The 13,367-nt window shown below is 41.4% G+C and overlaps 1 protein-coding gene across 1 annotated transcript in view; it reads left to right on the forward strand.

The window, feature by feature from the left end:
* Positions 1-250: 250 nt before the first annotated feature.
* The window catches only part of LYPD1 (LY6/PLAUR domain containing 1), a gene marked incomplete at its 5' end in the record, with an annotated part of 14,502 nt that continues 1,385 nt past the window's right edge, over positions 251-13,367 (forward strand). The window contains one exon of the mRNA XM_010147045.1: positions 251-408. Within this exon, the coding sequence (XP_010145347.1) occupies positions 251-408 (158 nt within the window). The remainder of the gene's footprint in view (positions 409-13,367) is intronic.

The following is a 13,367-nucleotide window of genomic DNA, read 5'->3' on the forward strand; positions in this document are numbered from 1 at the left end:
CGCCGCCGGTCCGCCCCGGGGCCCCCGCGGGAAGGAGCCCCCCGCCTCACCAGCTGCGGAGCACAGCAGCCGTAGCCCCAGCTGAGTGGGGCGACCTGTTTATTTGGCGTTATTGTTGTCCGAGTCGTACGACTGCTGAGCTGCTGGGTGGTTGGGAACGACAAAAGGCAAAGAGGGAAAGATAAGGAACATTTCTAGCATGTGTTGATATTTCTTATTTTTTTAATACTGTGACTGTTACCATTCTTAGCAAAATTCTGTCTGTTCCAGGTTTTGGTTTGCAAATACAGTGCTACCAGTGTGAGGAGTTCCAGCTAAATAACGACTGCTCTTCTCCAGAGTTCATCGTGAATTGTACAGTGAATGTTCAAAACGTGTGTCAGAAAGAAGTAATGGAAAAAAGTTTTGGTAAGAATTTTAATAATCCTTTTTCTGTTTATTTGTGTTGGATAGTGTTTGTTGCTTTTGGCTCCACCCATTTACAGTCCAGCCACAGATGAATCTGGCATTCCTACCTGAAGGGACCAGATTCAGTTTCTTATACTTCTGAGTGACTTTGCAACTCAATAAAGTTAATCATTTTCCTTTAAAACTGGTGTAGAAACTGAAGGATGCAAGCCAAACGTTGATAAAGCTGTTAATACACAGTCTTACGGGTCTCAGATTTAGTGTACCAGCACTGGGAAATTAATAACAACAAGTTAGTTTAATCTCATTACAGTTAATTACATGGGCTTTTTCCCCAGGAGATGGAAGAGCATTAAATTAGTAATTCCCTCCTTTCTTTTATTTACTCTAGCAATTCATATACTCTGGAGGTTCATCTTAAGGAAAGGAAACTGTAGTCATCTTTGCTTTTATCCAGGAAAGAAAACAAAAGGGAGTGAAGGATAATAAGAACATTCTGGGGAGTTGAGGGGAGAAGAGGCCACAAATGCATATATTTGCCATACTCATTTTCTGAGTTTAAGGGGGCTTTTCCCATACTGTAATTAAGTTAGCTATTTGGAGATAAATATGTTCAAGAGGAAACTGGGAAACTGTGATTCTACATCTCACCTCTATTGTCTTTTGAGCAGTGCTATAAACTGCCTTTTTTTATTCAGCATCATGGAAGGCATTTGAGGTTTAGAGGGAACTGTCTTGGGTTTGAGACCACCGTGTTGCATTGTAGCCACCTACATGAGTAGAAGACTATGGCTTTTTTTAGGGACTTTGGGGCTGGGTGGGGTGGCACGGCAGCCTGTCTGGGGGAGTTGGAGTTGGTGTGGCATCCTGCCCTTCCTGCAGCTAGCTATTGAGACGCAGGGCTTCAGGAAGGACAAGCCAGCAGTAACTCCCCAGGGTGCCTCAGCGTAGGTGCGACTGACCTCTGTGCCAGGCACAGGCTCCAAGAGCGGAGGGCAGGCTGGGACTTGAGAACCCTGATTCAAGGGGAAGCTGCTCTCGGGGAGGGCACATCTTGCAACTGCGGGCAGTGCTTTAGAGCATGGAGTTTAGTGATGAGAAGGACTCTTACGCTGCTAGCATAAATCAAGCTGTAGTCTGTCCTTTCTCTGCGAGTCCTTCGGTAGCTGCAGAATCCCTCTCTACCTAGCAAATGCGTGCAGCCTCCGTTTTGAACAGTAACGGTGGTTCTTCACGTTAGGAAACCATTGGTATTTTCACAGCACTTATCGGTCTGCTAGTTTGGCATGGGCTGGTAGTTTCACATCACTACATAAGGAACCATAGAAAAATAGAATTGTTGTTACCTGTCCACAGTAGCTGAACTGCTGGCACTTAGTTTCATCCTGGGTAGCAACATCCCCGGTGACAGTTATTTCGGTAAAATATTTAGGACCTCTCCAATGTAGAGAAAAAAGCAGTATGTTTAAAGGAAGATTAGTCTCTTTAAAGCTATATATTATTGGAGTATTGTATTTCACGTTTACTTGGAAAGGGTGGCCGGGATAGGAGGTAGTTATGGCTTGCAAGGTACTTCTAAAGTCTGAGTAGCTCTAAATGAGAGAAGGCTTTGCTGTCTGCACGCCACAGCTTCTGCAGTACTTTGAACAGGTCTGAATGGGTGCTGTGGTGATTCCAATGGCTATCGATACGGTGTACAGACATAGATAAAGTCAGTTCTCATTTGGTTCTTAACAGTTTTTTGGTGTTTCTTCTTGTGGTTTTGTTCGGTTGGGTTTTTTTTAATATCTTCCTTAGTTCCTTTGTGTTTTCATATCCATAGAACCTCAGACTGCATCAGCCTTCCAGAAACATATCTGTAATCTTCCCTTCAGGTGAATTAATGTTGGGAAAGTGTTTTCAGTCAAGTAAATACCTCACAGATGGAAGTGCAGCCCTTCAGGAAAAGTAGGCATGCACGTGTGTATACACACCCACCGACATCTTACGAGACAGCCCCTTGCGTGCTGCCTGTCTGGGGTGGGATAGTGGGTAGGACATCTTTTCTCGGGCTAGCAGGCAAGATTACAGGCTGACCAGTGTGCCTGGCACGCTGAACGTGCAAACTGGAATGGTTTTAATAGATTTTAGACATACATTGATGCATAACTTGTCCTTACTCCTATGAAGAAGTTGGCTTGCAACGTAGTAAATAAGGAGCTCTTAAAAGAAACTTCTGAGTGGGATTTTTTCCTGTGCAATTTTATATTGTCTCTGAGCAGATCCTTGGATTTTCCTTTTAGGAGGTAACTAGGATGCTGTGCATAGCAGGTACCGCTGCTCTATTTTATTTAATTTACTTCTATAAATGCAGTTCTTATTCCTTTTAAGCTTAGAGATTGTAAATTTCAGCCAGTGAATAAATTTAAATTTTTAACCTAACTATTTCAAATTGAGGGAAATTTACATTCCAAGCTTAGTTTCTCTGTTCTCCTCAGTCAATCCTAGAGAGGATTGGTTGTAAAACAGATGACTCAGTTCATCATCCTTTATTGGTTTTTTTCTAATTGATATTTAAATGTGTGTAATATGAATGCCTTATTCTCCCAAGTTTTATTTAATAATTCATTCTACTTCTACCAGTGTATTTCATAACTTGATTCTTTTGGTTGTTGCTTATCACTGAAAGCTGAAATGTTTCAAATATTGATTTCAATTTATAATAGACTTGAGTTTTTGATTTTTTTTTAACCCAGAATATGAAAGATGTGAATTTGCATTTATTTGACAGCACAATCTCATAATTAGAGTTCTTCCTCTTGACTAGATACAGTCAAAGGAGTATAATTTAATTTTTATAGACTAACCCATTTTTGTCCTTAATAAAATATGACTGTGTCAGTGAGCAAAATGTTACAAGTTCTCCTAAACCTTATTTAAAAGTTAAATGCAGTATTTTGAGATAAAGTTCATGGGCTGAATCAGTAACCTATCGATGTGGTCACCCTTCCTTTGCAGTGTGCATTAATCTGTGTGTTTGCTATCAAGGGGGTCACTGATTTACGTTCTAGGGTGTGCCTGCAGTGTAGTCCCTAGCATATAGCCAGGGACCTTCTTCTTCTGTGTTTGTTAGTGTTCACCGAGTTGTGCGACGACAGCTCTATGGGTCAGCTTTGTTTCTGTGTTAAACTTTCAGTGAACAATGCAGTGGAGAACTAAGACTCTGCAGGTTTTTTTTGTTTATGTTGTAAATAGTTCCTTATGCCTGGTCAAGTTAAACAAACCACTCCTCTTCAGTTGCTATAAAATTAGGGTTAGCGCTTCAAATGTCCCTGTGTTCTCTCAGAACATTATCTCAGTATGTGGAGAACCAAGCTCAGGTAGTACTGTTTGGCTTCAGGTGGGAAATAACAGCAGCATAGGCCTGTTTCTAACCCAGAGCTTGAAATGTGCCTGTTACTGGGACAGCCTCTGGTGAGAGTAGCTAAGAATGCAGGTACTAGTCACTTCTGTTTCGAATTAGAACGGCAGGCATGTTATCCCAGCTGTTTGTAGCATCAGGTAGAAATCTGCTCCATTTCACAACTTCAAATGAATTGAGCAGTACGTCAGCATGTATCTGATCAGGTGATTATGTGAACTAGTGTAATTCTGCCTCCCCTGCAAACATGCACTTTGCTATGGCAGCTTACATTGGAGTTGCATTTTTGGGGATCTGTCAGTGCACAGAACTGGAGACTTTGTCAAGTAAATGACAAAATATTTTTCTCACTTCAAGCAGAGTTGTATTTAAAAATTTTACTAGAACACATTGTATGCAGTTATGTTAACGTTCTGTTCCAGCAGGAGACACAGAAAGATAGGGCAGTATTTTGCCTGTGATGCAAAATCTTACAAACTGATGTGTTAGTTTAATCTTTAAGAAAAAAAAAAAATCCGTGCTTCGCCCTTTGAGAGGGTAAATTGGCAGGTGCAGGAAGTGGTGCTGAAGACAGCACCAAGTAGTTTTTGTCCAGCAGAAATTAACATTGGGTATTCACGTCTAGTGCATTCTTCAGATGGAGCAGCAGGTGTTTGGGAACTGTGTAAATGGAATGCGTGACAAAGGATTAAAGTTCTTGCTTATAGTAATTCCACTTGCAGATACTTGGTGGAAATACACTTGGTAGTTTCCACTCTCCCACTTGCCTCTCTCCTTCCCATCTATGAACTTTTAACTTAGAAATATCAGTGCTCCTTTGTTTTTATAATCTGTGTAGGAATAAAGAAACCCCACAGCATTTTGGGATCAGATGAAACATCTTGGTTATATGCAGATGAGTATGTAATGTATATATACCTCTATGCATGTATCGTAGAAAACATAATGAAGCTTAGCTTTTACTGAAGGCAAGAGCTATCTGAGTGTTAAGGCTGATGTAAAACCTACTGAAGGCAAAATGAAACTTGCAATGGGAGTAGATCAGAAAGGAATAAAGCATGAAGGATGAGACAATCAGCCCAGAAAGGTAGTCAGTGTAAATTTCTCAGAACTCCTTGTAAGTAAACCTGCCCATGTATATGTTTTGAGCAGTATATCTTGTGCTCTAATGTAGTTGTGAACGTACTTTTATGAACTTTTACTTTTGCAAGGGAAAGAAAAAAGGCTCCACAGTAGCAAGGCTGATATTTTAAAATGTCTCTCTATAAAACTAAGATTGTTTATGAATTTTCCTTTGCAAGTGAATTGGGAAACAATCTCATTATTTCTATTAATCTGCAATAAGAAACGTCTCTTTTTTGTTTGGTTTACGGTGGTCCTTTAAATGTATTTACATAGTCTGTAGTCCTGCAGTGTAATTAAAGCAATAGCTGTAACTGTGTGCTTAAAAGCAGTGCAAGGGAACATCGTGGACATGGTCATCATCTCACTGATGAACAATAATTTTATTTATTTGTTTAACTCTTCTCAGTATTGGTGTCCCAGTCATTTATCAGGCGGAGGAAAGCAGTGCCTAAGCTGAGTGATGAGTTGGCTTTTGTTAAATTCTTTACCTGTGATTATTACTTTTGTTTTTAATCTTGTGTTGCAGCCACGATTAAGTTGCCTTGTGTATGGCTGTTAAGGATTACAGAAGCACATACTTTTTTGTTGTTGTTTTCCTGTATAACATCCATTAGCACTAATACTAATTGCATACTTGTATCAAGGGGAAATTATACTCTGGTGTACATTTATTGACAAAATGATTAAAACAGCAAACAAAGTTTAATGTCTTCAGAATCACTGTAGACATTAAAGTTTTATAGGAAATAGCTGCATCCCCAGTATCCATTTAGAAACATTCACTGAGCTGGAGGCAGATTTTTTTTTAATCTTTATTTTCTTCTACACGTTTTTTTGGTCAAAACATATCAACATAACTCAAGTGAACTCTTTTTTTTTTTTTTTTTAAACAAAGTAGTACTTAATAAAATAAATCTTTACTGAAAATTTTAAAAAGAAAACCTTGGCCTGTGACAGTTGCTACCTCTGACATCCTACCTCATGCTACCAGGTGCCCAAGGAAACGAAGACAAAGTAACCAGTACTGGAAACATGCAGTTAGCTTTTGATGCTGAATGAAAGATTTAGAGTAGATGTGAATTTGTACTGTATGCTGAAGACTTGGAGCTGTGAATGTAGTACTATTCAGAACCCCTTTTTCAGGTGCCAGAACTGTTTTCTTACTAGTAAATTCCATCCAGTGTTTGAGCTGCTGAGAAAACTTCCAGCCACATAGGGGATGAACTGAACGAGGGGCATCAGCTGACGAGTAATTACTGACAGTATGTTGTGGATTGCTCTTCTGACTGTCTTTAGAGACAGGAAAGCAACAGAGGAGGTAACAGTTGAAGCAGTTTATTATGACTTGAAAGTCATGGCAAAGATCCAAGTCCAGGAGTGGTGAAGGGCTGTATTATTTTAAGGAAGTTGAATCTGCTCAAGTGGATTTCATTGTTCACAGGACATGGACAATAGCTTTTTATGTTATTTTATTTTTCAGACTTATATGAAAGGTATACAAATGAATTTTGTGAGGATACAGTGCCCACAGCCTGGTGTGTCTTAAACCTCTTCTAAGAGTTTCCAATCGCATTTCACACACAAATAAGTCTGTGTTTCCAAAACTTCTTGTGGCCTGAACGCTTGTCGTAGCTCCCAGTGACCTTATCAAAACATTGGCAAGCGTTTTAATTAATCCAAGCTGTGTTCATTTCCATTTTTCCTTACTAGTTTGGATTTTTTTTAAAACTTGATACAACCTATTTTGCCAAATTACCAGCGAGTATTTGAGTGTGGAAGAAGTAATGCCAAAACCAGGCAAATCATCCTCTGAATTTGAACAGGCTGTAAAACTGTATGCATGAAAATAGCTAAGGAGATAAAAGTTGAATGGATGTCAAAGGTACTGGCATACCAGTGTAAATGTGAGCCATTCCATTGAAATTGGTAAGGACATTAATTAGTAGAATGCAACAAGACTAATCACATGTAAAATTATTTATGGGACTTAGTACAAGAGTATTTGTAAAGACATAAGGACTGTAGCTTCCTAGTTCATTTCAGCAAATAGGGTTTGTCAAGAAAAATGCCCATACAGGATTCTGAAAATGAGATCTAAGTTCCCCTCTCTTGCTGGAAGATGAACTGTATTTAGATATCCCAGGCCATTTAGAGCTGGATACCTTTGCATCAGGAAATCACAGATGATGGAAGGCCGTGAGCAAGCTTTGTTTGAAAGATTGTATGTTTTAGTGCTTGACTGTAAGTCCACATTAGTGAGCAGAGAAGTTAATGAGGACAGTAGAAAACAAAAGGATTAGATATGCAGGTGAAAGTTAAGCTTTGACTTCTGGTTTGTAGCCTCCTGTGACTTTAAAAAATACTCGATAATACCACCATTAGCAGCTGTACTTAACTTTCTCAGCCTATGCATTTTTAAGCAGTTTAATGCCTTGCTTCTGCTTTGTGATGCTGCAAGCATTGGCAAAGACTACTCTGTGCTGTTGTTTACATTATTAGCAATGCCGTTTTGAGTCATGTTTCCAGTACCAGAATGGGAAGGCGTGACTTGCAAAGTGATACTGTGGTAATCCAAACCCTTGTCCTCTGTCGGTCAACAGTTTGCTTCTGAGATGGTTTAATTTCTGCAAGATGTCATGTCACTTAGGGACAGAGGGAGAGTGAGGAGGCCAGTCTTCCCTTGTCCAAAGCCTCCTTGAGTTTGTGCAAAACAGTGCAACTTTTAAAAAGTGCCAAGTATATGGAGGAGTTGTGATGATACTGATTAAGTTTTCATAGATAATTATGATGAAAATACGCAAATTCAATGAGGTAGGGTTTGGGGTGTGTTTTATTTTGGTTTTGTTTCATTTTGTACAGAATTGTGTACTCTGTAAGAACCTAATGGCATCAATATGCTTTTCTCTTGCCCACTGAATGCATGAAAGGAAGAGGATTGGGATGAAATAGCTGCAGTCCTAAAACACAGGATTAAAAATCAGGAAGTGTGTGATGTAGCTTTGCAATAGATTTCAAGTCACGTAATTTCAGTGCCTCTGTTTTTCATCTACAAAACACTGATCATGGTTCCTTACAGTATTTAATTAGCTGTTTATAAGGCAATTAGTAAATTTCATGATAAAATTTCTGGCAAGGTGCAAATTATTTAAATCGCTCGTGAGCTCCAGAGAGAAAGTTGAGAAGATGAGGATGGGAAGAGTTAGTGTAAAACGAAGCACAGGGGACATGGTTGGATATGGTTATACTTTACACTGACTTAAATTGTTTTTTTAACAGTGTGTTTACAATCACAGATTAGAGGATTTGTGTTGGGGAAGCTTAATTCATATTTTAAACCAGTAAAAACATGATCTGACTAAAACCATGACTGTCTGGGGAAGCACAGTGTCAGAGGAATGATTGCTTTTCAACGTTCAGTCACCTTCCAAGATACTTAGAACCTTATTTAGATAAAATATTTATAGTCACTTTCTCTAGAAAACAGAGCAGATCACAATAGGACCTTTTGCAGTCTGTCACTGTATGACGTATGTGAACACATACTAGCTAAGTAATGGACACTTCTAGGAAAACCACTGAAGGCATAAAAAGATGGGTGGAACATATAATATGGAAACTAAAAAATATAATTTAGAAACCCATCTGTGTGTAGCCTGAACCCAGTTGTGAACATTACATGTGACGATTTCTGGATTTTACCATATCAGTATATTTTATGTACCTCAGAAAGGGATATCAAGTGTTTTGGTGGTGTTCTTGCACTAGTCTAAGTTCTCATTTTAGATTTTAGCAGACCTCACAGAAAGATCTTTTGTAACTTCTACAGGCTGCTGCATGTCACTCAAGGGGAGGGAGAGCAAGTGGCAGTTTAGGGCAAGAGATAAAGGATGAAAAATGCAATCGAAATCACAAAGCAGGCATGGATAGGCAGACTGGATGTGGAGTCTAAGGACAAGGAGGAAAACTTGCAGATTCACCCAGACCAGAAAATTGAAAGTTTCAGTGCAATAAGATAATTGGAACTACTCAGGATACTAAACCAAAGGACGAGATACAGAGTCGATATACATGGTCATTGGGCTTGTCCTTAGGAACAGCATCATCAAGAGAACACCCAAACAGATCACATACCAATCACAAAAGCATGCTAGCGCTACAGCTGGGACAGCTGCTGGCGGCTTCTCATGGGCTGTGTGCGCCACAGTATGAATTGTCCACTGTTGGCTAGCTTCCTGCTTTTTCCTTGGAGGAGAAAGGCAAGGTTAAGCACTAAGTCTAGAAAAGCTCAGTGGAGAAATTCTGCCAAAGCTGTAATGACACACCTCAAAACCTGTCTTGATCTGCCTGCTAACTTTGAGTTACTAAAGTCTACATGCATGAAGCTATGGCTCTGTGTATGACTCCAGCTCCTGGTCCTGTCTTGAAAAGGTGGGTTTGTGACTGTTCAGGGGTGCCTTGTTCTTGGGCCCTCCTTGGGCACAGACTTCTTCAATGCTCCGAAAGACTTGGTCCAGCAGGCATACTCGGAGTGTGTGCAGAAGATTTTGCTAAAGCAGTATTTATGGAATGAGTTGCAGCAGACAAATCTGACTTAATGCATGCCTACGAAACTAGAGATGTACAGAACACTGTAGCAAAAGCTTTCATTAAAAATGAGGAGTGTCAGTCATAGCCTGAGACATTGGGCTTGGAAAAGTTAGTGTTGAGCAGAGCAACATCATCTGCTTGACAGGAGTCAGACTTACAGCTAAGAGTGTCGTGGCCATGAGGCCATAGACTGTTCTGGGGTGAAGGCAAGGGCTGCCGTGTCCTGCTGAGGTGTGCCACTGCAGAAGGCAATTTCAGAGCAGTTGGGTCATAGAGTGGGAAGGTGGCTGTCTTTTTTGGAAATTAGGTCACTGATCTCGGAGATGGTATCCTAGTTGCCTGTTTTGGCTTCAGAGACTCTCTATGCATTCTGCTGAAGGACAGTCTTGAGAGTGCAGGAGCAGACTGAAGTTTGCTGCTGGGATTATGGTTGGCTTTGGAGAGTCTCGCTTACACTTGCTTTTCTTTGTACCTGCTGTAACAGAAGAACCAGAGCTGCCTAATAAGATCCTTTTCAAGCAGTAAGAGAAAAAGCTTGGATCTTCTGGTGCCTTCTGCATACACACAGTGTAAGAAGTAGGTGTGATGTCACCTTTTTTGGTTGTCCTAGTAACAAATTAAGCTGTTATTTAAGAAAATATGTATCGGGCTCTGCAGACAAGGTAGGTGGAAGAACTTTCACGTTTGGTTTTGAATACACTGCAGCATGGTTTGTTGCTGTCAAGACTGACTGCAGCTGCATGTGGCCAAAACAGACTCCCAGAGTGCAGATGCATAAGACTAGGCTGCAGCTGAGCAGGGGGTTGAGCTTGGCAGTTGTGGGGACCACGTGTATAAAATGGATCTAGGTGAGCAAATCGATGTTACAAGCAAGAGAACACCCAAACTATAAAAAAGCCTTGAGACTTACAGCTCCATCACTTCATTGCATGGAATAAGGCAGCAATCCTGCAGAAACAGTAGCTTGGACACTGACACTGACTAAATGTATGGTCACATGTGGGGCAGGGACAGGTGCAAGTTGCTCAGTTGAGGAGTAAATTTTCAATGCCCATTGTAAGCCCAAAGCTTGCTTTTTTCAAAGAAACAGAGTAGTTTTAGTAGGAGTATGTGGAAGGAGAGGGAGTGGAATACTACTACATTATCACATGGATATTCTAGCCTTGTGTACTCCCCCCTGTTCTTAAAAGTGCCTGTACTCAGCCAACCCCACAAACCTCGAAGCCAGAATGAGGGAAAATCAATTAGTCAGGTGTAGGTACTTCATAGTAAAACATAGTACTGACACACCCATGCTGCTGTCAGGGGTGCTGCGCAATCCATGAAAAAGAAGGAATTATTCGGTACTCATCCTGCAAGAGACTGGGCAGTAAATATACTAATTGAGTGCTAGTGTGAACTGTGGAGGGTAGGGAGGTGGGAAAGACCTCTCCCAGCGAAAGCAGAGTGTAAAACGTAGTCAGTCTCCTGCCTAGCCAGCAACTCCGAATAACCTGAGGTAGAAGAAAAGCTCCCGGAAAGTTTTGCAATTACATTCATTAACACATCGCCTACAAATATATCAAGCTGATTGCTCAAGGAAGAATATCCAGTAATTAGCAGTTATGTCTGTGGTATGAGTCTTAGGAGGCAGATAACCACTTGAAGAACTGTCTGCAGTTCAGCCTGCTGGCAGGGAACGATTCGGGAAGACCTCAGAAATAGTTGCAGAACTGGCAAACAGTTCAATAAACCACTGCAAGAGGGGAGGCTGAGGGAAGACATCCTTGAGATACAAAAGCAATTAATCTCTAGGATAATCCTGAAGGGATGCTGGTTTTCCCTCTGAACTCAGGGGGTGAACTGCAGGAACTGGGGCATGTTCACCTGTGCTGCAGCGAGGAGCAGTGGCCCTGGCATCAGGCCGCGGAAGTCAGTTGTACTAACTTACATCCTACCACAATTAAAGTGGAATCACAATGTGAGAGAAAAGAGGTTTAAGAGTATTTTCCTGCCTTTCTTTAATTCATGCTCTTTAAAGTGACACTGCGTTTTCACACTCGTAAAAATAATGTGAAGTCACAGCTGAAGTGTTTTAAAAATGTCACTCCTGTAGTGCTAACATTCTTTTTTTTCCCCATCAATCTTCTATGCTCGTTTTCGGTGTATTTTGCTGTAAGGCTACTGCAGAACTAGAGAAAAGCCCAGCCTTTCTCTGCTGATCCCAGTGCTTTGTAAGGAGCACAGTTGGTGTGTATGATAGCAGGTGGATGGCGAGCTCAAGATGAATCCATCGGTACTTAAAGAAACAAACTAGGCTGTGAAGGGCATGTCGTTAGCCAAGTAGCTACTGAAAACCTGATAGAAGTGCTGGCTTTTTGCATTACATAGAGTCTTGTTACAGTTTGGATTACTAGAGCAGGGAATGGGAATAAACAATTATTTGGGAGTGGAATTTCCTATGGTAAGACACATTTACAGAAAAGCCACAGGAGAAGCCTTGCACTAGGGTTTTACCACTGGTTAGATTATTCTACTTAGGCATGAACATGGTCCAGCTGTGCATGAAACTGAGTTGTCAAATTTCGGTCTGTGCAGGAATACTGTGTTTTGACCTCAGAAGGAGCTCAGGATTATTCTGTGGAATTTATCCTGGAGAAGAGTGTTGTAAACACATGGAGTTAAGCTGCAGGACTTTGATGTTCTGCAGGAGAGGTCTCCTAGAGTTGCCCCAAGAACCATGCCTCAGAGGGCATTATCTAATTGTTCCCAGCACTGAACTAGTGTACAGGAAAAGTGCGAGGTATATGATATTTCAGGGACCTAAACTGAGAAATCACTTACCAGTGCAGATTGTGAGCAGAGCTTTGCAGGCATCCTGTGAAAAGGAAATGGCAGGAAGAAAATGATCGATAAAACAACAGGAATAGAGATCTGCCAATGTCAAAAGCTTCCGAGAGGCTTGGTCTTTGAGGGAAAGTGGAGCTTCACTGCTGTTCATACGGAAGACTGAGGAATGGCTGAGTTTGGTGAGTGGCTGTAGCCGCAGGGAAGGTATCTGTGATGAGGAGATGCAGGAATAGAGGTGGGAGAAGAATCACTGCCTAGTTCCACTGAATACAGGATTCCTTTTTCAAGAGGGAAGGAAAAACGTTAATCACAGCCACGGGAAGGGTCACGTCTGCCTCAGCTCTTGGAAGGCTGCAGGAGGGACATGGACAAAGCACCAAATCTTTGGGAAACATCAGCTGAGGTTTCGGCATTGTGAGCCAATCAGTGGCATTGTGGTTGAGGCTCCTTGACAGCAGTGGTTTGTCAGCAGAGACAGAGCTCTCTTCTTTTTGCAAACTATAGTAATAAAGATTGTGCCTCTTGATCTGTGTGCCTTTGCTGTTACGGCTAGAACAGCCTGTAGCTCCATTTCCTTCCTGAGAAAAGGCTCTACCTGCTGTGGTGATTGATTGAAGCGCGCTGGAGGCAGAGGAAGATTTAACGCTGACTTGAGGGCTTCTCTTCATAAGTTTAACTAGACGGATAGCCTTAAAACAGGTTTCGGAGTTTAGATTTGCAGAGGGAGAACACCAAACAGGGAAACCCCTGCATTGTTGGGGTGGCAGCAGCGTTGTGACAGTATAAAAAAAATTGCTTTAATTAAAATGCTCTGAAGACAGGAAATCCATCTTTCCGAGCATAACCCAAACAAACAGCCTTTTGCTGCTATACGCAGCACTTAGCAGCGCAGGGGCAGTCGCTGCTGCAGAGGCACCCACTGCGCTGTGCAGGTGCTGCAGGGCTTCTCTCGGAAGTCCCTGGGGAGTGAACAAGTGTCTGCAGGTACTCTGACATCAGTACCTATGGGTCACATTCC

This window comes from Eurypyga helias, unplaced genomic scaffold (assembly GCF_000690775.1).
Source record: "Eurypyga helias isolate BGI_N326 unplaced genomic scaffold, ASM69077v1 scaffold2722, whole genome shotgun sequence".
In the NCBI taxonomy this organism is placed as follows: domain Eukaryota; kingdom Metazoa; phylum Chordata; class Aves; order Eurypygiformes; family Eurypygidae; genus Eurypyga; species Eurypyga helias.